The 26,560-nt window shown below is 43.2% G+C and overlaps 1 protein-coding gene across 1 annotated transcript; it reads left to right on the plus strand.

The window, feature by feature from the left end:
- The first annotated feature begins 873 nt into the window (after nt 1-873).
- NUS1 (NUS1 dehydrodolichyl diphosphate synthase subunit) lies at nt 874-21,078 on the plus strand. The gene is made up of 5 exons (XM_074862358.1): nt 874-1,503; nt 12,265-12,387; nt 14,770-14,922; nt 20,021-20,120; nt 20,846-21,078. Exons 1-5 carry the CDS (start codon nt 1,101-1,103, stop codon nt 20,934-20,936), a joined length of 870 nt encoding a protein of 289 aa, XP_074718459.1. The 5' UTR covers nt 874-1,100; the 3' UTR covers nt 20,937-21,078.
- The last annotated feature ends 5,482 nt before the right edge of the window (nt 21,079-26,560 follow it).

The raw sequence follows: 26,560 nt of genomic DNA on the forward strand, positions 1-26,560 counted from the left end.
TCATGATACAGAATTTTTCATTCAATTTTATATTGGCGGATTCTTTTAATAGAGCACTTTAAATATCTCCCTGTGTCACTTCAGCCCACCCATCTGTCTTGACGGCACAGGGCTAGCTTGTCAGCTCTTGCTCTATCTTTTGCCTGCGGTGGGATTTGCATCTTCGGATCTGTGGGATGTTACAAGCCAAGGCTGCAAAAACCTGGGAACTGCAGGTTTTGTGGGAGACTGAGAAAAGGGGTGTGCACTCCTGAGGCCTCGCACTCTGGGCCACCACAGGGGCACGCTCAACGGGTTTCCAGGGGCTGCGCTACTCCCATTTCCCACGCCCACTCCGCAGAATCGCCTAGCGAGTATTTGCAGTGTGCTTTGCGGGTGAAACGTGTTGTTTCATAAAGACACCTGCGAGGCTCGGCTGCCTCTGAGGTGCTCAGATTTCCCCCTGTTTTGAACGCCATCGTGAACGAGGCGCTACGGGCGCCAAGAAGGCCACGTCGCGGGGCTGGACACGGGGAAGGGGTTCAGATTAGCTCCTGAAACAGCCGAGGAAGAGCCAGGAGGCTCGAAGCTAAACTGAGACTACCGAGGCTCTTCCCAAACGCCCCGATCCCGCGCCCGCCGCCACCCCCCGCTTCCCTCCCCCAGCCGCAGATGCAGGTCGCCGCCAGCAGCGGCCGCCAGGGGGCGCGGCCCCGCCCCGAGATCTCGCCCACCCCCGAGGGGCGGGGCTCTGTCCCGCCCCCCCCCGCCCCGGGCCGTTCCAACCTCCCCTCGCCCCGCCCCGTCCCCTCCCTCAGGGCCACGTCATTCGCTCCCCGCGGCCGGAAGTGACGCTACCTTCCTGGCGGCCAACGGGCGCCTTGCATGTGGCGGGGTGAGAGGTGAAAGATCAGGCGGGGCGGTAAGAAGATGGCCGCGCTGGCGGCGGTTGCCGGGCGGCAGACGCGGACTCAGTGAGGGGATGGCGGCGGCGCGGCGGGCGGCGCGCTGCGGCTGAGGCACCCCCCGCCTCGTCCCCCCGCCCCGCGGGTCTCGCGCCGCTGCCTCGCGCCCTCCTGTCGGTTGGCGGCGGTGCCGCCGCCCCGCGCCGCGCGCCCCCCATGAGCGGGGCGGGCGGGCTGGCGTGGCGCGCGCTGCACGCCCTGCTGCGCGCCCTGCTCTGCCTGCAGCGCGCGCTGCTCGCTTGCTTCCGCGGCCGCGCCGCCGCCGGGCCCCGCGCCTGGCTCTGGCGCCGCGCCGCCTCCGCCGCCGCCTCCTGCGCCCTCCTGGCGCCCGCCGCCGGGGCTTTCGCCTTCCGCAAGGCGGGCGCGGCGCGGCGGCGGCCCGGGGGCGCGGCGCAGGGCCGGCAGCGGTGGCGCGCGGACGGGCGGGCCCTGCAGAAGCTGCCGGTGCACATGGGGCTGGTGGTGACCGAGGAGGAGCCGAGCTACGCGGACATGGCCAGCCTGGTGGTGTGGTGCATGGCGGTGGGCATCTCTTATGTCAGCGTCTACGACCATAATGGTGAGCGGCGCCAGCGGGGCCGGGGACGGCAGGGGAGGGGGGAGGTGGTGCCGCGGCGGTGCCCCGAGTCCCGGCCCGGGCGGTGGCAGCCCTGGGGAGCGCTTCCGGGCGGGCCGGCGCCGCCCGGGCCCTCTGTGCCCCCGGCGTCGAGCCAGGGCCCTCCCTGTCCCGGGGTCTTCCCGAGCCGGGTGCCAGCCTCGCTGTGGGCAGCTCCTTTCCCATCCCCTGGAGTTGTTTGGCTTCTGTAGAGCTCCTGGCCCCGGTGAGCCTGGGCAGTGCCCCCAGTGCCCTCCTGCCCCAGCTCCTGTGTCGGGGCGGCCCGGGCCTGCCAGCTCCCTGGAGGGGGCAGGTGGTGGTGCCTTGAGCCTTGTCCCCAGCCCTGGGCTGACAAGAACGACGGGCATCCTAGAGCCATGACCATGTAGGGTACGGGCTGTTAGTAGAGAAGAGCTTTAAGCTACCTGCTCTTCCGAGCTCTGTTTATGAGCTGTGTCTGAGCTTCCAGAAGTGGATGAATGAGAGTAGCCATCTATTTTCATAGGTGAAGAGAGATGAAAGGGTAGTTAAACATAAACATGTCCTGTGTGCTGCCTGTATTGTAAAACAAAACTACATTTGGTATAAGGACTGGTGCTATTTGACACTTGAGTTAACTCTGAGCCAGTGCTTGTGAAAACTGGTGGTTTTTCGTATCTGCTATGTGATTTTATTCATTATTGTGTCTCAGTTGTAAGACAGTTGAACTCTTGCTTTTGCAGATACATTGATTCCACGTCACTGAGTATCTTGAAGATAAGCTCAGAGTTCAGATTTAGCATTCTGTGGAGTAATCGTGGAACAAATCTGTCTTCCTCATACCTATGCTTTCCTACTGAAGAGATGAAACCAGCCATATCAAGATATTATTAGATGAAGCTTTCTATCCGGCTGTTGAGAGATGATCTCAGTTTGTCTAGTTGCAGTTAATCAACTCAGAAGGGCTAATAATACATGAGATGGACTGTGTCCTGTTTCTGTCCTCTCCAGAGGAAAAAGCTTTATGCTAAAGGTCCCTGTGTTCTTGCTGTCAATGGTGAGACTGTAGGAAGATCAGTGTTTAACTGTTGTGTGAGCTACTTGGGACCTGATGAGATGCATCGATGGGTTCTGAGGGAAGTGGTGGATGAAGTGGCTCAGCCACTATCCATCATATTTGAGAAGTCCTGGTGGTCCGGTGAAGTTCCTGCTGACTGGAAAAGGGGAAACATAGCCCCCTCTTTTAAAAAGGGAAAAAAGGAAGACCCAGGGAACTACATGACAGTCAGTCTCACCTCTGTGCCCAGAAAGATCACGGAGTGGATCTTCCTGGAAACTATGCTAAGGCACATGGAAAATAAGGAGGTGATTGGTGACAGCCAGCAGGGCTTCACGAAGGGCAAATTGTGCCTGAGAAATTTGGTGGCTTTCTATGACAGAGTTACAGCGTTGGTGGGTGAGGGAAGAGCAACTGATGTCATTTACCTGGACTTGTGCAAAGCATTTGACACTGCCCCACATGACATCCTTGTCTCTAAATTGGAGAGATGGATTTGCTGGATGGGCCCCTCGGTGGGTAAGGAATGGGCTGGATGGTCGCACTCCAAGAGTTGTGGTCAACGGCTCAATGTCCAAGTGGAGAGCGGTGACGAGTGGTGTTCCTCAGGAGTCAGTGTTGGGACCAATGCTGTTTAACATCTTTGTTGGCGACACAGACAGTGGGATTGAGTGCACCCTCAGCAAGTTTCCCGATGACACCAAGCTGTGTGGTGTGGTTGACATGCTGGAGGGAGGGGAGATGCCATCCAGAGGGACCTGGACAGGCTGGAGAGGTGGGCCCGTGCTAACCTCATGAGATTCTACAAGGCCAAGTGCAGGGTCCTGCACATGGGTCAGGGCAATCCCAAGCACAAATACAGGCTGGGCAATGAGTGAACTGAGAGCAGCCCTGGGGAGAAGGACTTGGGGGTATTAGCGGATGGAAAACTGACTATGAGCCAGCAATGTGCGCTCACAGCCCAGAAAGCCAACTGTATCCTGGGCTGCATCAAGAGAAGTGTGGCCAGCAGGATGAGGGAGGGGATTCTCCCCCTCTACTCTGCTCTTGTGAGACCCCACCTGCAGTGCTGTGTTCAGCTCTAGGGCCCCCAACATAAGAAGGACATGGACCTGCTCGAGTGGGTCCAGAGGAGGCCACGAAGATGATCAGGGCCTGGAGCACGTCCCTTATGAGGACAGGCTGAGAGAGTTGGGGTTGTTCAGCCTGGAGAAGAGAAGGATCCGGGGAGACCTTAGAGTGGCTTTCTAGTAGCTAAAGGGGACCTACAGATGGGGAGGGACTCGTGATTGGGAGTGTAGGGATAGGACAAAGATTAATGGTTTTAAACTGACAGAGGGTAGATTTAGATTATATATGAGGAAGACATTCTTTACTGTAAGGGTGGTGAGGCACTGGAACAGGTTGCCCAGAGAGGTTGTGGCTGCCCCCTCCCTGGAAGTGTTCAAGGCCAGGTTGGACGGGGCTTTGAGCCCCTGTCAGGGGGGTTGGAACTAGATGAGCTTTTAAGGACCCTTCCAACACAAACCATTCTGTGATACTTCTGATTGGCTGTCTGGAGATGTCACCCAAATTAGATTAACTCTGTAGATTTATGCCAGGTTAGAGATACAGTCTGTAATAGTTGTCTTCCAGTGTGCTCTCAGGAAAAACTCAACAGTGTGTCCCATGTAAGTAGGTGGAATCTATTGTCAAGTGCGCAAAAGCATCTGAGGTATGCAGGCCTTTCCCTGAGCATAGGCATTTGTGATTATTTTTTTTTAAAAAAAAACCTGCCATTAAAAGTTCTGCTTCATGTCTTGTCCTTCGTATGTGATACAAGACTTGAATGACTTGACTTTCACTAAGTTCTCTAAGATCTTTTTAAGAAACTGGGCTTAATACCAGTCACTTGGCAGTTTAAATTGGCAATCTGTGCAGGGCTCTTGTGGAACTTGGTTATGTTGTGTTTCAGTGGGAGAATACTTCCTCATTTGGAAATCAAAGAATGGTATAAAATATTTGCGTAACACCTCAAGGACACAGAAAAGTCAGCACCTTCTGAAAAGCCATTTATGTGTTGATGTTTTTTGCTCTCAACTTGGAAATCATTCAGTCAGGTTAAATGCTACAGAGCAAATGTTAATACCAAACAAGGGTGAGTTTCCCTCATAGCCTGAAGAGAAACATTTTATTGTATTGTATCTAATTTCTGTCAAACCTCAAATAAGCTATCTGCAGTGTTGCCTAATATATGTGTATGCTTAGTTCCTTTTTAGATCCCTACATTGTACTGCACAAATTATATGTATGAGGACTGAATTGAGGAACAGATCCAGCTGAGAGTTATGTGTCTCGGTGGTCTTGGTTTTCAGCTTGCTCTCTGTGAAACCATTCAACACTGAGGAGGGAGAAGGTACCAGCCAGTGCTTAGGTAGCTGCTGTCACAGAGGGCCTCTCTGACAGGGAAGAACTAGTGCTGTTGTAGTGTCTGATGCCTTCGTTGTGGAGAAGATATTTCTGCTTCTCCAGCACATGTGTCGAGATTGAGTCAGATCTAAGACTAACTTATTACAAGACTGTAAATATGATGACCAGAGATGACAAGGTTATGTCCTCTGAAGGGCAGCGTAGCTGAAGTAACTTTGCAAAACAATTGTCTTTGTTAGCAGTTCAGAAAAAAAGATTATTTGCTGCTGTTTCCGTGTGTTGTTACATTCACGCTGAAGTTGCATGTTAAGAGATTTTGTTAACAGCTTTCAAATCTGAAAATATTGCTATGATCTCATGACTTTAGTATCAAGACATAATGCTTTTCAGTAGTTCATTCTTCTGTTGGCCCTTTGATACCAGGATATGCTGGTTTAATTGCCATCTTAAATTACAGGTTGTTGGAACGTAGCTGAAGAAGGCAAGGCAATGCAGAGCAGCTAAAACATTTTAAATCAGTGGCTTTTGCCAAATTTTTAGAGTCAATGAGAATAGCCTGCTATTACACATGTATGTTCTTCACGGGTGTTCAATAGGTTTTCTGGGATAGCAGCCACAACTGCTTTTTGCACAGTGTCTTGTCAGCTGAGCCTTTTAAACTGGTTTCAGAGAGTCAGCAAGTAGTCATTCATGTGGATTGAGTATATATTTACTTCTGGTGACAGCAGTTATGTTGACTTTCTTTTGGTGCTAAGCTCCTTATGGTGCCTGGATTGAGCATGCAGCATTTCCAGGTAGTCATTAAGTAGGGTGCTGCAGTTGTTGCTAAATCCGGTGTCTGAGCCCTCAGCAGTAACACTAGTATATAGTGAAGGTGGGTAAAGTTAGGTACAGCTTGCTCTTATCAGTAGCAGAGGGTGAACCTTAATTATGTTGTGCACTTGTTTTCGTCTTCTCAGGTGGTGAGATTTACTTTTGGTCTGCTCAGCTGCTTCAGTGAGGTTCTGTGTGCATACAATTGTACCAACTATTGCCTTATCAAAGATACATTGTCCCCACTGATGCTGGCTGTGGTGAAGAAGGAAACACAATGACAAGTGCTCTGAATCTGTGTTAGACGTAGTGGGTTATACTTAAGTTTGTTTCCTTTTCCATCATTGCATATTTGTAGTACTAAGATTCTTCTCATTGCAACAGGAAACTTTGATTATGAGTGGTCTTCCATGGTTGCATTTTCTGGAAGAAATACTGTGTCAGTTTCCTGTACAAGGCTTAAATTAACAACGTGTCCTTAATTGCCCCTTCTATAGGAAGAGAGGGAAGCATGAAGTTCTTTAAAGAAGTGCCGGATAAGCTATTCATTTGTTTATAGTTGTAAATTTCTGTACTTTTAACAAAATTACTAAATAGAAGGTTATGTCTGTATTCTTTGGTGTCAGAATAAGTAGCTGCATCCCAGCTGACACTAGTATGTTACAGCAGCTGCACCAGCAACTGTAAGGGCAACTTGGCCGGAGTTGTGCTGATTCTCCTGGGCAATTACAGAACCCAGAATGTTACAAATATATTGGATAATACTTGTGCAATGTGATCAGGTACTTGGCTGTCTTCTCTGAATCCATAAAGATCAGTATGCTGGAAGACTGGGGTGAAAAGGTCTTTGCAGAATGCAAGAGGACCATAACATAAGTAACTGTCATGTACTGTAATAAATATATGATGCTATGAGTGGCAGTGCTCAAAGTTGAGGTTTGCCCCCCCTGCCCCAGCAGGCTTGGAGGCCTAAGGTGGCATGCTTTTACATGCTTTTACTGCCTCTGGTGTTTTGAGGACATTTTCATTGATATGCAGTAGAATAAAACCATAATAAACTTAATGCTACTGGGCGCACCTCAGTTATTAAATCCAGATTGACTAAGTCTTTATTTTTTTGATCAAGGATTTATTTCTGTGGGCTTCTGTGTTGCCAATCCTATTGTTGGTACAATTCCAGCCATGTTGGTCAAGACTTTATCTCTGAGGAAATAATGCAGGCTTCTCACAGTCAGAAGGCAGTGATTATGCAATTCTGTAGACATAGTTAAAATATCATCTGGGGAACAGAAGCCTTTGACCAGTTATATACTTGAACTTCTGTTACTTTGCCACTTGAATGTGTCAAAGTACTTGAGTGTTAACTTCTGTCCATCAGTGAAGCTTTCCTGAATTAGTTTGGGACAAGTCTAGAGTGCTTTTTGGGAGCTTGCTGAGTCTTGGCATTTGAATACTTTGGGCTCCTGAACAGATGCTTCAAGTTGAAGGTTTCTTAAAGCCCATAGTACAACCGTATTGAGAACTTGGGCTTCTTCATCCTGCATTTAGCTTTCCACTGAACTGCTTTACTTCTGACCAATTTTCTCTTAGAAATTCTTTGAAAGGATAGAGTACTGCAGTAAGCAAAAGAAATTATTTCATTAGCCTCAAACGTAGACTTGTAGTCACTCCCAAATTATTTGGTTGTTTAGCTGATCTGATCAATCCATCAAACTTTCTAGATATTCAGTGTGTTCACTTCACTTCACTGGGGGAGATAAATATGTTGTGGTTTTGTGTCACTGGAACACTTGTGATATACCAGTATCACGTGACATCTGCTCTGGGTCTTCACCCATGTGAAACTTCGCATTCAACAATTGCGTTTCGGTGTTGAGTTGGGAGGAGTCCTCGGACCACACTTATTAAAAGGGCTAGCGCTAATCTGTAGAAGGTAATCTCCTTATCAGCATGGATAATATGAAAGTAGGTTCTCTTCTCTCGATTGCTGATGAGCTCTTGTTCTGGTACAGAATGTCCCTCCAAGAAGAAATGTGGGACAAACAGTCACAAGGTTATAAGTTCTAACTTGAGTTTTTCCTATTTGGTTAGCACTAACTTAAGTGTCTTTAATGTGGGTGAAACTTAAGTGACTTCAGCCACTTTCAAACCTGGATTATTTTTTTTCTAGGCTCTTGGAGTAGACAAGCTTAAAACATTTTTCTAGCTCTCTGTATCCTGTGAGGTCCAGTGTAATAACCCAAACCCTGCTTTCCTCTGTTATCAACCAGCATGATCCAACAAGGATGTACACAGAAGTTGTTCACGTATTAAAGCAGTTTATTGCATGTACATTATTTGACTTGGGTTATGATTTGATGTCCTAGTTTAACCAGGATAGGGTTAAGTTTCCCCAGCAGTGGGGGGGGAGCTCTAGCCGGGTTATTCATATATCATGCTGAGGTCACATCCTGGTGCGAGCGCGGGAAGAATCCGTGATCACGTGGGTTGGCGCAGCCGGTTCTCTCACTGCTGTATCGGTATATACTTTGCTCTGTTCATTGTTATCACTGTTATTCTTGTTGTTATTGTTTGTTGTGTTGCTGTTGCACTGTTGTATTAAACCTTTCCTTATCTCAGCCCCGGGGCTTTGTATTTCACTCCCTTTGTGGGGGAGGGGCAGCGGCCATGTGATCTCAGACCCCGGCAGGGATTAAACCACCACATTTGACATTTCTCAAACTGTTAATACTTTGATGCTTTAAACAGACTTGTTACCTTACAACTCTTCCCTTGTTGACACTGGAAAGGAGTTGAGAAAAAGCAAATAACTGAAATGCTGTGAAAATGTATTCTTTCCTAGGCTTAACTTTGGTTAAGGTCTTCCCTTGTAAGGAAGAGCTGATTCTTGTTCTGTGTTTTACCAGATTCTGCTGCTTTAAAAAGCAGGGCAAGCAGGAATGTTGAACTTTGAGATGCTACCAAGGCATTAACAGGTGGTGGCTGTGATAGTCTAGCTGGACAACCAAATGGTTGACACCACCTGGTGTTTCTCTGTTCCCAGTTGTTCCCTTCCAGCTCACAGTTCCTGTCATGCTTGAGCCTTGCTTCTGCTGAACTTGCAGCCTCTTAATTACAAACTGCATTTGTCAGTCTCTAACCCTAAAATGCTGCACCACCACAGTTGACTGCGAAGGGGCGTGGCTTGTAACTATTGTAAAACTGAGCAAAAGGCACGTGCCCTAAAAAAGACCTCTGTCATGGAGCACTACTGCAGGAAGCTAAAACAGTTCTTTCCCTCAACTCTAATGGGAACTAATGATCAACAGCGGCTTTGCAGCTTGTGTTGTAAAAACAAGAATTATCCCTGAAAACAGCTCACAAGTTCTCAGTAGTTTAAAAAAAAAAAAAAAACAAAACAAAAAAACCCCACAAACAAACAACCCCAAAAATACAAACAACAACAACAACAAAAAACCCCACACCAAAACATGGAAAAGAACCAAACCAAAAGCCCACCTGATGTTTTATTTTGCTTTGGGAATTATAGTGCTTAAATATGCATAATTCTTCACACTTCATTTGCTGGAATATACACATTTGCAGAGACTACAGAGTTCTGACTGAACAAAACTGTTTCTGCTTTTCAGAAACAAAAATTGTTTCTAATGAGAAATAATAGTGACAATTTCATGTTTGTGTTCCATATTAGAAACAGTAGTAGGGCTGAAATTTTCCCCACTTAACATCCAACAGCTCTTGTATTGCTAAAATTTAGTGGACCTCTTGTCAAACATTAACTCTCTATAATGTTAAAACTGTATTATGGACATGCTTTCAACTTATGTGGAAGACTGAACAAAATTGGAAGGTAGCATTAAACCAGGATTTAAGTCTTGCTGCCTAGGAACACTTGAATTCTGTTAGTGAGTTGGTGTACTCATGCACTCTTGTTTACTATATTTATCATGTATAAATTAGCAACAGCATCTTCTAGAACTAACTTGGATGGATTTTCAAAGTTTTAAAAAACGAAACTTGTAGACAAATGGATTTTTGAGATACTGTAAGAGAAGGGAGTTTATGTCTGAGTCACAACCATGTAAAACTTTTAAAGTGAATTTGGCCCATGTACATTGCCTCTGGCAGGACTGTGTTTGCCATCATATGCATTTGCAAGTGAAAACGTCTTGTGCACTGAGAGACAAAACACTGAAGGGGTGAAGTTCCCAAATACTACTGGTTTTAAATGAAGATTGTGGTTAGTTTTACTACCTTCTTGATGTGCTTCAGGATCTTCTCTTCAGGAAGACTGCAGGTGTGTCAAGGTTGGTAGATCAGTTGGAATTTAGGTGTGGAGGTCTTTCCAAGAAGGACATACTATAACTACGGCAGCTTCTAGTTTGTGTTAATCTGCTATTCCAAGAGCAACACAGAACCCAGGTTTGAAAAACTAAGGAGGTGGGTGAGGTAAATGAGGAGAGTGGAAGGGAAATGCTGGTGGTATTCAGATAAATTTCATGTCTTCAGTATCCAATGTGTGTGTTAAGGACCTTCACCTCAGCGCTGAACCGAGTCCTTCATCTGATGTTCCTTTTTACTGAGCAGTAAGCACCTTAGTCTGTTCTCTTACCCTGTTATTGTCAGTGCCTTCATTTACTTTAGAGCTGGAGTGTGGGTTCTGAAATCTGTTCTTCTAGTCTTTGACAGGAATAGGCAACAACTTCACATGAGAGAAGAATTGATCTTAGTGTTGGGTGGTGCAGGGGAAGAAGAGAGCAGCTATTTCCCAGATTGGGAGCCTTTCCTAGTTATGCCAACTCTTCTGAATATTGAACATAGGGGTTTTTTTTTCCCATCTTGAAAAGTGGATGAAAGTCAAGTGACTCTTAGAGGTGAGGCACATGCAACCTTGTGCAGTTCTTACTTGAAGATGTTGTGGGATTAGCAATTGCAGTAGCTGCATTGCTGTTGACCTTAAGTGTAAGGAAGACAATCAGTGCTAGCTCTAGCACAAAACACTTACCCAAGCAGAGTTGTATCAAATGCTATTATTCAAAGCAGCATTCTCAACTTCTAATACGTGTAAATATACACTAGGAAGCAGGAGCACAAAGTGTAACAATTTAGATTTAGTGGAAATATTCTAACACTTTTGTTCTGTCAAGGTTGCTGCCTTACTGAGATTTGCTTGTCTTTCAACATGTGAAATCAGTTATAAGCATCACTAACACTTGTGTAATAAAGTAAATTATTTTTTTGCGGGAAGGATCCTGGATGAGAGGAAAACCAGATAATTTACCACCAATTGAAACCTCTAATGAAGCCTGTGTAAAAATACTAATGCACTAGCCCTCAAGGCTAGCATATTAAATAAATGTGTTGTATTTCTTCATGTTGCAAACTAACTCCTAATGTATTATGGTCTTAACCTAATACTTATATACACTGTTTGACTACTACTGATGTGGAGACTGCTGTTTGTAGCAGTTTAATTCCAGAATCAGGTTGAGGTGTTGAATCATAAGCCTGATCATAAAATTGTGTACAAGTTCAGTGTTTCTTGTAAGATTATTGTGTGGGCATTTTTTAGACTGGTCAACAGAAGTGCTTGAAATACAAGATTTCTGAATGAAACTTAAGCTCTTAGTAACAGCCTGGATAGAATGTGATAAAAGTGCTATCAGTTCCTAAGTAAATATGCCTAGCCACACTTCTGCATTGTAAATATTTAAGTTGTAACACTTAATTTTTACTGTGGTTTTTAATTAGAAATAGTTGTGTGTCTCAAGAGCTAGAATTTATTTTAGAACAGGAACCCAAGTGTGTTTGATTAAGCAAGTTATTGTAATCTCCTGCACTCAAAATGTGTTTGCCATAAACATATAAGTATAAAAAGGCCTTGGGGACTGCATTAACTCCTTGAAATATACAGCTTGTGAAATCTTCTTGTTAGGAAATCTGTGGCGTTGGCCATGGCGTAGCAGTGGACAGTTACTGTGGCCTGATGCGCTGATTTATTTCTCTGGCTCTTGCTTTGTGGTGACTTGCTTTGTTAGCCTGCAGCCTTAGTGGTGTGGCAGTTAAGTGGTAGCAGACTTAAGCTGCAAATCTACAGCAGTATGGGCATTAAAGGAACTCTGTGTTAATCTGATTTGGTAGTCCTGTGCTGGTAGGGTATTGCTATCTCAAACTATTGCTAGCATAGTAAGGACAATGGAGTAAGTCTTAAACTTTCTCTTACGCAATTGCAGCTTGCTACTTAAACCAGGCTGAGTGAAAGAGGAACAAAAGCATGTGAGTTGTCTTTCCAAGGTCACTGAAATTAGTCATTTGCAGTAGCATTTGCTTTGGATTCTTATCGTACTTGTGAACTCCAGTTTGAAACCAGTACTGACCACCTGATTCTTTTTTCTTCCTGCTTAGTGTCAGGTTTATTATGTAGCAGTCTTTATAGGAGTTGGCTGACATGCAACCTTTTTTTAAAGGTATTTTCAAGAGGAATAATTCAAGATTGATGGATGAAATTTTAAAACAGCAGCAAGAACTCTTAGGACTAGATTGCTCCAAGTACACCGTGGAATTTGCAAATCAAGACAAAGCTGATCAAGGTAAGATGAATTGCAAGGGGGATTGGTATGACTCTAAATAGCTATATATAAATCCTAACTCTGCTTTTACTTAAACACATTCCTGTGTACAGTGACCTTTTCCTTCAGTAAGCACTGATTATCAGAACACATGCAACCTTCCTGAGCTAGTATTAAACTTTCATTGTGCTTATTTGTTCTTAACTAATAGTGACAGTATGGCTCTCCCTTTCCCATAGTGGTCATTATTGGGTAGTCTTATCATCCCTTTAGCCCAGCTGTTGTGCCATGACCCCTTTAATGCATCAGTGTAGCTCAACTCCCCACGGTTTCAGTGAGATTAATTCTTTTGCTGAGTGAGTTGAAAAAGCACTGGGATAAGTGTGAGGGAACTGATGTCAAGTTAACAATGCGTGCACTTCCATCTTTCCAAACTTATAACTCTGAGTCAGGAGAAAGAAGAGAAAGAGCAAAACTGCTAGTTGTCATGGCAGTGTATAATGACACCAGGAAAATAAAGAGCATAAGGTAAAAAAAAATTCTCTGATAGCAGCTTTTGCATGTAGTGGAAGTGAAAAACAGGAATATGTTTCAAGGTTAATGTTCCTTATCAGTATTATCTGCTGTAAGTATTTGTTTAGGCGTGCAAACATAAACGCTAGAAGTCTGTTCAAAATGTAGTAAATCACAAGCAGTCCTTTGCCTTAGAGGTGTAGGCTGATACTTACAGCTTTCCTAGCTGCAACACATAACACTTAAATAGGTCTCATAATAAACCCCAACCCTTATGTTCTAAGACAATATCACATAGTTCAAGACTTAAGAAAAGACTATACCTATCATAGAATGGTTTGGTTTGGAACATTTAGCTGCTGGCTGAGTTTTGCTTCCCCTACAAGAGCTGATAGGATGGTGAGATCCTTTGTGTCAGTTTTCCCATATAAAGTCCAATGTTGTAGCATAAACTTGCCTTACAAGTAACTTAGGCTAAGGTGCTAGCATTTACATGGGAACATCCAAGTTTCATGTTATTTCTCTTTATTCCTGTGGATGTTGAAATAACCATCAAAAAATGGGGTAGACAGGCTGTTAATGTCTCAAACTCCAGCATACTACTTAGCTGCCCTTCCCTAAATCAAGATATTTACATCCAGATCAAATGAACTACTGAAAGACTGCTTAGACTTGCTGACTGAAAGGATATATTTAAGTCTCAGGAACCTTTTGTGCTGGAAACTATGAAAAGCAGAGGTGCTTTCTGTTCTCTTCAGAATTTTCATTCTTACTTAGAAGGCTCCATAGTCAGATCAGATGCCTTCATACTTTGAACTGAACAAGCTGACATCTGTCCAGTTCATAATATTAAACTGCAATTTCTCACTTCTGAGAAGCAAAATGACATCTTACACTTATGAATACTGTTGGAGAATTCTTCTCTAACATAGGACATATGACAAATTGAACAATTGTTTTCATTGTGGTGGCTTTGGATAGACTGAGGGGGTTTTTTTAGGAGTTCTTATGAATCTTCTGACTCTGTTCTCTGGTCCTTTGCAGTCGGGTTCTGCAGTTTCAAGAAATGTTATTTTTAAGTATCTGGTTATAACTATCATAAGTTCTGTATAAGTCTAATGTGTCCACACACTATTTAACCCAGTGTACAAAACCTAGCTTGAAGTAACTATCTGTAGCCTTCAGCTTCCTTGTAAGTTTACCTCTGAGGTACCTTATCAGGACTGACAATGATGCAAGTCACGTAGTGAAAGAAGACTCTTATCTCACAGTAGTGTAGACAATGAGATTCTTGTGAAATATCCTCTTAAGTCACAGACATAATTACAGATTAGTGGGTGAATTCTGGTACTACTATCTGGTTCCTAGAATCTCTGCAGCAATATTATAACTCTTGCATCAATTTTGAAGTGCTGCTGAAAGATCCTGTGATCATATTCAGGGAGGGCCCCAGCCTAATCATTGTGTCACATGAATGTCCACAAGAGCTGTTAAAACACCTTTTTCTTCTAAGCTAGTAATTAGATTCTTTTTTCTTTCCCTGAACTGCAAGTCTTTCTACATTGTTTACCTTCCTCTCACTGCTTTGCCTGACAGTGTAAGAACCAGTGTAAATTCACTGGAATACTCTACACTTCAAGACTGATGTTAATTAAACTACTATTCACAAGACTCCTCAAAGTAGTTGCCTTCAACTTGCATTTTAGTAATACAGCAAATCCAGAAGAATCTTACCCACTTCTGTAAGAGTTGGATGAGGTATATCTATGACTAGTTGTATAATATATGAAGTAAACTATAAGTTACTTTCAATCTTATCCTCTGAATATCTAAAGCACATTCAAAACAACTATATTTCTGTTGCTTTTAAACTGTGTTTTGTACTTTCAGTTTTAAATTGCCAATCTACATTGAAGGTGCTGTCTCCAGAAGATGGAAAAGCAGACATAGTAAAAGCTGCTCAGAACTTTTGTCAGTTGGTAGCACAGCAGCAAAGAACATACACAGACCTGGATGTGAATGTGTTAGACAACTTATTAAGTAGTAAGTATGACATGGTCTGTGGGGAGGAGGGGAAAGAGTACTCATTTCATAACAGATTTGGTTTCTAGTATATTTATTGCTCAGAACGTGTGCATCTTGATGCTTAGTCTATCAGAATAAGTTATGATTATTGCTTTCAGGCTTCTGCTAAAAATTTCTTACTAGTTTATTCCCTTTTGAGCTTTTTCTTTAGAGCAGAAAAAGGAAACCTTAAGCTAAATTGGAGAGTGTCAGCTTTTCAGAGTTTATAACCTCTGTGGGATGTTCTGAGATGAAAAACTAGTGCTGGGGTCACCTGAAACTAGGCTATTATAAATTAGGTTAACTTCTTGCAAGTTGGCATGCTGCAAACCTGGGTATGGGCAGAGTGAATCTTCCAGATCTAGTTACAGCAATTAAAGCTGTTACTGCTGCCTAACTACCACCCTGAGTGCAAATGATAGAACACTTGCTGATCTTTTGCTGCTGTATAACCCACACTAGCTTAGTTACCTTCATTACTAATTCATGCAGATTACTGACTCTGCAGTGAGGTGCATGACTACATGCAATAGCTATTGGAAGGGCAGGGCTGCCCTAATCTTCCATCTGGGAGACCTTGCTTAGAACAGGCCTCCACTTCCCCAGTGGTGCTATGGAGCTGTAATAGTTGCTCAGCTTTCCTAGGTGATCCATGCATGTTAATTGCAGCTGTAATTAGCTTGGCAGAGTTCAGGTTTCAGATTGCACACTTCAGCTTGGATGTCTGCAGGCATGTTATTGTGGCTCCCATTAATTGGACTTTAGAGAGTGATTTTTTTTTTTTTTTTTTTTTTCCTAAATGGGTGGTCAGCTGAATTGCTCTCCAGACTGACTACCATGGCAGTTTGGACACTTTAATCTTAATTTCAAACTGAATTCAATCCCTGTTGTCAGCATGCTGCATGATAGCTTCTTACTGTAATGGAATTAATAAATGTATTTAAGGCACCTGAAGAAGTAACTTAGACATCTATCTTGTTATACCCCAAAGGCAATTCAATGAAATGAGTAATTGCTTCTTTAAAACAGTCATTCATTTTGTGAGGAATTGGTGACAGTTGATGCCAATGTATGTATTTTGTCCAGTGATGTTTAACTGGAGTTTCTCAAACCCTTGCTCTTCTGTCTGTGCTTTTAAGTGTCTGGATATGTTAAAAGTATTAGGTCTAGTCTTAAATTGATCAGATTTATTGTCCAAGTAATGTGTGGTAGCTGAGCACAGAAAGAGAAATCTCCTAGACTTTTAATCTTTCAAAACTACAGACTTTGAAAATGGACTACTTAATCTATGTGGCTAATAACTAAGGATAGTATTTATAACTAGTCCTGCTTGTTAATTTGCTTGGTTTAAATGTTTAGGGCAGTTGGAGGTAAAGAACTGTTCTTTCATGACTTACTTAGCAGCAATTTATGGAACTACTCATTTTAGTTGTAGGCAAATTTAGTTTCTGTGCATCGTTAATGGAAAGATGTTGAATGTAAACATCTGTGAGTTACTGATCTAAGTTGAGAGTGAGTTCTGAAAAGCAGTACTTGAGTAGCTCTATTTTTAGGGTTTGTGTTCATGGTGACTTCTATAAGTTTCTGTTTTCTCACATTTTGATTTTAAGTACATGGTAATGTAATTTTTTAACTTTCTGTTCATATTTAGGATGCAGTTATTGAAGTCTAGTCCTAAAATGGTATGGTTCTGGCTTGTCATCTGTCTTTTCTAGTTCTTAATCCAGTCATGCTCTAATACAGCTTGAGTTTTCTTCAGTCTGAGTACTTTCTTCTGAGCAATGCCTCAGCTAACCTGCTTGTTTTCAGAAAAGTAGCTACCAGCTGCATTATAATATTGTCTCTACTTGCCATCTGCCTTCCCAGTAAAGAAGAACATGACTATTAATTAAGGGTGTTCAAGTTGCCCTATAAAAATCTATGTGGAGAAGAGTAGTGCTGTCAGTTCTACAAATTCCTTCATGTTCCCCTCAGAACTCCTGACCTAGGAGGGATGTTGCCAGAGTCCTGTCCCTTGAGTGTCCAAGTCTTTTGGCCTCTTGCTTTTTAGAGTCTGTTCACAAATCCTTCTATCCTGTGTGTGCTAAACTTGAGTGCTGTAACTCTAGCAGCTCTGAGGGAGCTTCCACGTGTAAAGTATCTGTACTGTTGATAATGTTTAAGCAGAGAAATGGATGCAGAGTGGAAAGCACAGTACTGTGTTTTGAATAGGCTGTTCTGACAGTAATTCTACAGTGTACATTTTCATTTTCCTTCAGATAGGAACCAAAAGGAAATGTTAGCATTAACTGGGCTCTCTGAAGGTCTTTTCCTGTTTGAAAAGCCATTGTAGTGTTGAAGATCCTGCTGCTGAACTGGCCAGCTGAGGAGTACTCAGCTACTGAATCAGCTGATGAGTAAAGCTGTCCACTTCCTCCAGAGGCCCCACTTCTAAGTATTCACTGCTTCCCTGCAAAGCTCTTTCATACTAACATGCTAGCTTCTGAACATATAAGTGGCTTTTGCTTTATAATTTCTCTTAAAGATCTGGACTGTGGCACAAGGCACTTCTGTCTAAATACTTAATCCTCCCTTAGAAATGCACATGCTTGGGAAAATAGCTTCTTTACCTCTGGTAAGAGAATTAGTATTGTGATGATTCAGTGGGGAGGGAAAATGTGAACTCTTGAAATTGAAGCTGGAGATTTTAAAAACCTGGGGAGAGCGAAATCTGACAGGACCTTAGTTTGCTGTTCTGTTATTCCCAAAGTTAAATTCCTCTATAACTAAATTAAACTTGTAAAAGGCTCTTACCTGGTTAGGGTTTTGTTGGGTTTTTTCAAACAAGTGAGAAAATAGTTGAGAAATACCATCTGAACTTCAGAGCAAATAGGCAGTATTAAACTCTGTCTGCTAAAGGTAGCCATTATGCAATGTAAGCTCTCTTGCAGTTAACTTGTAGAATTAGTGGGTAATTTCTGGTCACGAGTGGTGTCCCCCAGGACTCGGTTTTGGGGCCACTCCTGTTCAACATCTTTATTGATGACCTAGACGAGGGGATTGAATGCACCCTCAGTAAGTTTGCAGACGACACCAAGCTGGGTGGGAGTGTTGATCTGCTCGAGGGTAGGGAGGCTCTGCAGAGAGATCTGGACAGGCTGGAGTGATAGGCCAAGGCCAACTGTATGAAGTTCAATAAGGCCAAATGCCAGGTGCTGCACTTGGGTCACAACAACCCCCAGCAGCGCTACAGGCTTGGGGAGGAGTGGCTGGAGAGCTGCCAGTCAGAGAGGGACCTGGGGGTGTTGATTGACAGCCGGCTGAACATGAGCCAGCAGTGTGCCCAGGTGGCCAAGCAGGCCAACGGCATCCTGGCCTGTATCAGAAATAGCGTGGCCAGCAGGGACAGGGAAGTGATCTTACCCCTGTACTCAGCACTGGCGAGGTCGCACCTCGATGACTGTGTTGAGTTTTGGGCCCCTCACTACAAAAAGGACATTGAATTACTCGAGTGTGTCCAGAGAAGGGCAACGAAGCTGGTGAAGGGTCTGGAGCACATGTCGTACGAGGAGCGTCTGAGGGAACTGGGGTTGTTTAGTCTGGAGAAGAGGAGGCTGAGGGGAGACCTCATCGCCCTCTACAACTACCTGAAAGGAGGTTGCAGAGAGCTGGGGATGAGTCTCTTTAACCAAGTAACAAGTGATAGGACAAGATGGAATGGCCTCAAGTTGCACCAGGGAAGGTTTAGGCTAGATATCAGGAAGTATTTCTTTACAGAACGGGTTATTAGGCAGTGGAATGGATTGCCCAGGGAGGTGGTGGAGTCCCCATCCCTGGAGGTGTTTAAGAGTAGGGTCGATATAACGCTGAGAGATATGGTGTAGATGGGAACTGTCAGTGCTAGGTTAATGGTTGGACTAGATGATCTTCAAGGTCCTTTCCAACCTAGTTGATTCTGTGATTCTATGGAATGGGTGACAAGAAATAGCATTCAATAATCATGACTATTTGCAGCATTATAGCAAAGTAGGGTTATGACTGCTGGAATGCTTTTCAGATGAGCTAGGCAGGCGCATGAAGAACAGCTTACCTTCTTGGGTTACTTGAGGGTACTATCCTGGTTTTCACATGTTGCCCTAATCAACTTGGTAGAATTAGCAGGGAAAGATGGACTTCTAAGCTTATCGACTAGCAGTTTTAGCCTGGAGTAGCTCAGGCATGGCAGAAGTGTATGAAAGGGAGACAGTGTCATTTGGCCACTGATTGTCTTCAACCTCAGAAGATGAGTAGGATGTTCTCACTAGTGACTGGGATTTCAAGGTATGGGTAGTAAGAGTGTGGCCAACTAGTGAAGTGTTATCTAGCCCTGCCCTGTGATGGGTCATGCTGTCCACTTAGTAACAGGAAAAAAAAAAAAAATACTGCCCTGTTTTTCTTCACTCTTGTAAGCAGAAGGATGTCACCTGCAACAGTTTGTCTGAAATGTCATAGTAAAAGTCGTTTTTAAAATTGTCTAAGCTCCATGCTGAGAAAGAGACATTTAATCTGACAGGGTATTTTTTTACAACTTTTCTTGATGGTCTGTGATATCAAATTTTTCTTCTTCAGTGGAACACCCTTAAGGTTTTTTGTGTTAATAGTCCTTTTACTCGACTGCAACTCCACATAGTTGAGTTAGGACTTAAGTATGGGAGTAGGTATGGGTGAGGGTACAGCATGTTCTATGCTACTAAAATCAAGTTTGCCAAGACAAAACTAGAACGAGTCAGTTTAAACAGCAGTGTTAAGGTTTGTTCTTATTCAAAACAATGTAACTGTTCGTATCACTTCCTTACCAAGTCTTTGAAAACTATGTGATATAAAAATAACAGTCTAGCTGGGCCTGCAGTGGCTGCCTAAGCTTTTGCTCAGCTGGTCCTGTTCAGGTGGTGCAAGACCAGTCTGTCCTCTTGGGCTTTTAATTGTTAACTTGTCCTCAGGAGCTTCACTTCATGTTAAAAAAAAATTTATTTAATGCAAAAGCAGATGCCTTAGGATTTAGATTTAAAACCAATCTTCTGGTGAATTTAATACAGCTGAATTTAACTTGTTCTTACAGGTACAAATGGATTTCCTGATCCTGATTTAGTCTTGAAGTTTGGTCCTGTGGACAGCACATTAGGATTCCTTCCGTGGCACATCAGACTGACAGAGATCATGTGAGTTACCTATGAATACTGTGAAACAGGTTGGAATAATGTCTTAACTAAGCAAGTCTTTATGTGACTTGCCTTATGGAAATAGCCGTAAGAGGAGATCTGTCTAAACAGAGGTGTCTGGAGATTGATTTGAGGATATTTAAAAAATGTTAAATGAAACCTGTCAAACATTCATTGTTGTTCCTTCAGCCACAATTAGGCAACAGCAAGCTTTACTCTTCAGGTTTAAGGAAAAACTTTGGTTGCCATCTAGTCTCAGGGGTCCGGTCCCAGTCCTGTCGGTGTTCCTTACGTGGATTTTGAGTGGCTTACAGGTTTCTAACAGGGAAACTAAGGATATAAGGGAAAAAGGATGATGTAGGATGATCATTCCTCCGGATTACTTTCCAGTGTTGGCAATAACTGAGCTTACTAGACTTGCTGTATTTCTTAAATCTGAGAGCATTTATAGGGCACTGAAATGTCTGGGCAGACCTGTGCTTCTCCAACTTTTTCACTAGTTTGAAGTGCCCTATGTGCTCTAATGATTGTTAGGCTTTGATTTAGGGGCTGACAGGATACTAACAGCTAGTTAAGTTACTAGAGGTGAGTGACAATAACAGTGTTGAGAACAGCTTCACAAGGTTACTCAGACAGTACCTTGCTTTAAGTAGTGATATTCCTGACTGACCACATGAATGGTGCGGTGTTTATAAAAGCTTAACTTTTCTAACTTGCTTTCTCAGTTCTTTGCCTTCCCACCTGAACATCAGCTATGAAGACTTTTTCTCTGCCCTCCATCACTATGCAGCCTGTGAGCAACGCTGGGGAAAGTGACTTCTGGCTGAGCACATGGAGTCGGGCTTTCTGTGGGAAGGAATTTATGTCTGTTTACAAGCACCTGTGACCCATAAGTCTGGTTCATAGTCCTTTCTTAATTTATCAACAAATTCAATAAAGTGTCTTACCTTTCTAGAGAGTCTGTGTGAATGTGTGAGAATCTATGGGGAGGGGGAAATTCACAGATTTCCTTTATGAAAAAGACATGTATTGCAAGCAAAGCTGTTCAAAGCTGAATTACCTGGATTTTCATGTCGAAGTGACCAAAAGAACATGCAAGAATTAAATCTTGTGAAATCTCCAGGACAACATAAATCGGAGTTCCGTACCCACAAGGTCCTTAAATCCAAGGAAGGACTCCCATGTCAGCTTGTTTCTTTTTTAATTCTTCATGGTCAGGCATTTGGAGCTAATCACCAGGTTTATCTTCAGATATATTTACTATATAATATGTGAATTCCAGAGGGGTCACTTCTGTTAACTGAGAATAGAGATTGCTACTTGGCTGTGATGACTGAGCCAGCAGTAAGTATTGAGTTCTAGAAATACTGAGAAGATTCCATAAAAAGGAATGGAATCTTCTGTGGTAAGTGGATTAGGCAGTCTGTGTAGCACTATCTATCCTTTTTTTAAGAGGTAAAATGAAAGCATTCCTACAGCCCTGAGTGAAACTTCTCCTAGCATCAGGTCAGTTTTCCATAGGGGGGAAAAAAACCATAAACAGTACTATGTATTGTTTGTATACCTGTTTTCCCCATAAAATTCTCACTTAAGCTGACAAACTGGCTAAGGCTCTGGCACCATTTGCTGAAAAATCTGAAAATGAACTAGGTCCACTTCCACACCTACTGTGACTGGCTTGTTGTGCTTGTGTACCCAGCAGGGGAGTCTCCTTAAACCTTTTGTTAGGTTTGCTCTGAACTGTGTGTTTAGAAGTTTGAATTGGGAGTCTGCAGCAGACAAGGAAAAATGAAGTGAAGCTGTGCTACAGTATCTCAAAACTGAGATAACTAGATATGTTATTTAAATGGCCTTCATCATGGAATGCCCTATTCAAGTTAAACTCCTATTGTTGGAAGCAATGTGAAATTGAAAGTCTTTATAGCAGCATTTGGACAAAGCAATATCTTTAGAGCTGTATTACTGGAGACAGACATAATGTTGCAGCCTTCTGCCCCGCAGGCTGTAGAACTGTTGGACACTTCATTCTGGAAGTGTTTCCTTCCTCCCTGACCCCCTTCAGAATGAGTCTGGCTTTATCTCCTTCAGGACAGGCATGACACTAGAAGGAAAAATTACTGCTTTTAAAAGGGAATTGCCAGATTTTAAATGAATGTCTGCTGCTTTGTAAAACAGTGTATTTTAACTGTTGTAGCTTGATGCAATGTTATAAAGCAGATTGCATAAACTCTGAGCGGCAGTTTTTCATGGTACCAAGATTGGATTGCAGTTACGGGAGAGAACTGTGGTGTACTTTATTTCATGAAAGAGAAAGGGATGTTTAATGAATTAACCAATGGTTTTGACATCAAATAACATTCCATATGAGCTGGAATGCTCAGTATAGTTGGCTGCCTTTTGCAGACTGGTCTCTGATGTTTGCCAGTTACCGTATTACAGAGAAGATGAACAGTTGTGCAGTGTTTCCTGAGTTCTGTCATTGCCGTAGGAAAGTTTTCGCACTGAATCTTAAGAATGTAACTTCTTTGTGGGGAGCGGATAGCCTGTTGGAAGGTATCTTTTGAAGTTTATCTGTAATATGAATTTTGTTTCATTAAAATGTAAGGCTGTATTTAAGTTACCATATATAAGTGTTACTGTGTCACTGAAGCAGTTCTGGTGCTGGCAGTAAAAATATAAAATGGGAAAAGCTTAGCTTAGTCCTCAAAAGTAATCTATTTTTTATATTTGTACCAAACTGCCAAAGAATACTTCTAATACCTGAGCTCCCCTCAGTCCTCAGACTTTTGCATATCTCAACTAAAAAGACTTGTTTTATACTGGAAACAGATCTCAAGGTCTAGGATTTGTCTATAGAGGGATGCTTAATGAAACTAAAATGATTAGTTCAGCTGCATTTGATTCAACTTAATCAAATCTCTTCTGATGGCTACTTTAATTGTGAATTAAGTGTTCCTCCTGGAATTAATGTAGTTGAATTAATCCACATTATCACTTAGTTGGGATTATTTTACTGTCCCTGTGTGGGCAGTCTTCAGTGAGCTGTGCCAAATGCACTGTGCGTATCCACAACTTGATCTCTGAATGTATGTCATCGCAGTTAGCGCCTCTCCCCGGCTTGTTCTCTGTGAAGGTCTGTGGTATAGCTGTGACATGCTGTATGGCTGTAGTCTCTGGGTACCTGTACATAATGTGTAAAACAAGTTTTTATGATTAGGGAATCAATTTATTGAACTTTATTATTGAAAGTTAAATCTGAATCTGTAAAACAAGAAATCAATAAAAGATTATAATCTTTCTACAGGCTATGGTGATACATGAATGCTTTTGCAGGTTTGACTGAGGAGATGCAGCCTTATTTGTTTTGCTGCATTGCTCTGGGAAAGTAGAGAACTTCAAATGGCATGCTCTTTTGAACTTTTATTAAATTGCTTTCTGTATTGTAAGAACTGGACAAATTTTTTTTATCTACCACTTCCAACTTCTTAGAAGCTCTTATGAAAGCTTTCATAGTAAAGTATTTACTGTAAAAATACCTCTTTGATAGTCCTGGGAACTTGTTAAACTTGTTCCTGGCTACTAAAAAGCTGTCTTCCTCTGGCTGCTGCTGAGTCAGTCCTGAACCATGAGCTGGGCTGGGCCTTCTGCCAGTGCTCCGGTTTGGCACTGGGTCAAGTGAGGGTGTGGCATGGAAGAAACCTCCAGTCTGAGTGATGCCTGGGTGTGGAGCATGACCTCTTTTGAAAGGGGAAGATAGAGTTCAGTCAAGTTTTGAAGAAGCATTGGTGGGTGATGGTGGGTACCAAGCTGACCATGAGCCAGCCTACAGTTGAAGGCCAGCATCTCCCAGGTTGTGTTAGGGAGTGTCACTAGCAGTTCAAGGGAGGTGATCCCTTCTGCTCACATCTGGTGAGATATCTCAAGTGCTGGGTCCAGTTCTGAGCTTCCCTGGTACAGGAGAGACACAGACTTACTGGAAAAGGCCATGATGATGATGCTTAAGGAGTGAAGCATCTGTTGTACAAGAAGAGTCTGAGAGAGCTGGGACTGCTCAGCCTGCAGAAGGCTCAGGAGGGATCTTACCAATGTTTTTAAGTACATGGTGGAGGGGGAGTAAAAACAGCCAGACTTCTCGGTGGTACTTAGTGGCAGGCTGAGAGGCAATGGCCACAAATTGAAATACAGAAGAATCCATTTAAACATCAGAAAAAACTTCTCCTGTGAGGGTGGTCAGAGAGTGGAGCAGGTTGTCCAGAGAGGTTGTGGAGTCTCCTTCAAAACCTGAACAGGTGCATGGGGGTGTGTAGGATGGGTGTTGGACTAGATCATCTCCAGAGGTGCCTTCCAACCTCAGCTGTGCTGTGAGATGGAAAACTTGAGAGGCAGACAAGTTATTTTACAGAGAAGGAGATTTACGTCAAATAGTCTGCTGTGGCCAGAGTTCAGCATATGGCACTTCCATGCTCACTTCAACCGCATACACTTTAATCTAGAGGAAAGCGAAACGTGGTGGAGCACTATTCCCACTGCTTGGCATGCTCCACTCACAACAGTGAAAGAGCCTGCTGGGCACAGACAGTGGTGAGTTTTCAGTAAGCTTGCAAATTAATACGGGTCTCAAAATCCCAACTGTTGACAGAAAAACTGTATTCTTTGCTCAGTTATTTTGTGATAGAAATCCTTCTGTATTGTCTGTTATCCCATCCTTCAGGTTTTTCTCCTTCCCTCCTTCTCTCCTTCCTTCCCTTCCTTCTCCCTTCCCTTCTTTCTCTCCCTCCTTCCCTTCCTTCTCTCCCCCCTCTTCCCTCCCCCCCCCCCCCCCCCCCCATACTGCTGGCACTCTGTTTCCTTAGATAGGCAAGGTCCTGGTAAGAAAATGGTCATGTTATCAAAGGTATCTCTTTGGTATACCCTAAATGATACCAAAAATGTGTTACCATGCAACTCAGTGGACAGTGAATGCAGAGTAACTTATATAGCTTTTCACCAAATTGGCTTACACCTAGCTTCATGCTTGCCAGCATTAAGCTGGCTCTCGCAAAGCTGTTTGGGTGCCTCTGGTGCATTTTGAGTTACTGCTTGCAGAGATACAACCTTCCTATAAAGATTAATAGTAGTTTCCAAACTGGAGCTGGCTCTAGAGTAGTGTTAGGTACGGTGCTGCTGAGCTCTCCTACCTCAGATGGTTTTTAATAGGGTCAGTGACAGTAATTTGTAACTTTAATACCAAAGAATATTAGAGCTGTATGTATGGTAGAAAATTAATCTTCACTTGCCCCAACGTGAGAGACCCCATTCATGGTAGCTACTACTCTCTTAACAAATGATTCAAGTTTCTACATCTTTCCTCTTCTTTTTTCCTTTCCAGTGATGCACAGTAGTTTATGTCTAAAGGAGCTAGATGAGATTCTGAAATAGTTAGTTTACAGTAAGAAATTTGGGGACATGGTCAATAATACAGCTGTTACAGGAGATAGGCCTACAAAGCATTTCTTGAAATTACAGTGATTTTCAGGACTTCTTGTTATGAGCATGCATTGAGCAACTACAGCAATAGCATGCTGCATTAAGAGAAGACTGGTAAGCAAGTAGAATATAAAGTAAAGACCATTCTTTTTAGAAGAAAGTATATTCTTACACACTTAGATCTGTACATGCTTTCTAAAGTACTTTACAAAAACAAGAAGAAAAAATAATCTTGTTGGATTTCCTCTATATTTCATGAATTCAGCTTGTATGTGCAATCATAACTGCCCTGAATAGTCTCAAGTGCTTAAAAAAAATTAAGGACATTTTAAAGCATAGATTAAACATTACAGTTGAATTTTAAAGTTGCGCTATTAACTGTGTTTATTCATTGGCACTGAAGGTAGGTATACCAATAAAAACCGAAGGGTACCTGCAGCTAGTTTTAGCACCTGTCTGCTGATCCCTCTGTACCAGGTAGGCTTTGCCCCACGCTGCCAGCCGGGGCTGTGCTGCCCAGCCAGCACCTTTGTCAGGAGGAGCGCTGGGGACATGGGCACAGGCGCTCTGCTTCGGCATGTGGGCTTCCACACTGCCCTCCTCTCCGGGGCTGCAGCCCCACTGGACCTCTGCTCACTGGGCACTTGCTTGGAAAGAGGTTCTCATTGCTGCTCCTGAGCACTTACTGCCACAGCAGCAGCTTCGGCTCAGGAGCGAGGAAGGAACTGGAGAGTAAGGCTGAATTGTAGCCCATCCTATGCAAAACTTTTCAACTAGTCTTGCTGTGAAGGTTACCATTTGTCTAATTTTCACCATACCATGAATGACTGTAAACTACTTTTAGCTGTCTTCTAGGAACTAAGTTACTTTGATAAGCTTGAAATGCTAAAGCAAATTAATTGAAGGCTATGCTTTAAACCCCTACACACCTTTTTTTCCTCAGATCTGCCAGATTAAAAGGGAGAGGGGGACTC

This window comes from Strix uralensis, chromosome 3, assembly GCF_047716275.1.
Source record: "Strix uralensis isolate ZFMK-TIS-50842 chromosome 3, bStrUra1, whole genome shotgun sequence".
In the NCBI taxonomy this organism is placed as follows: domain Eukaryota; kingdom Metazoa; phylum Chordata; class Aves; order Strigiformes; family Strigidae; genus Strix; species Strix uralensis.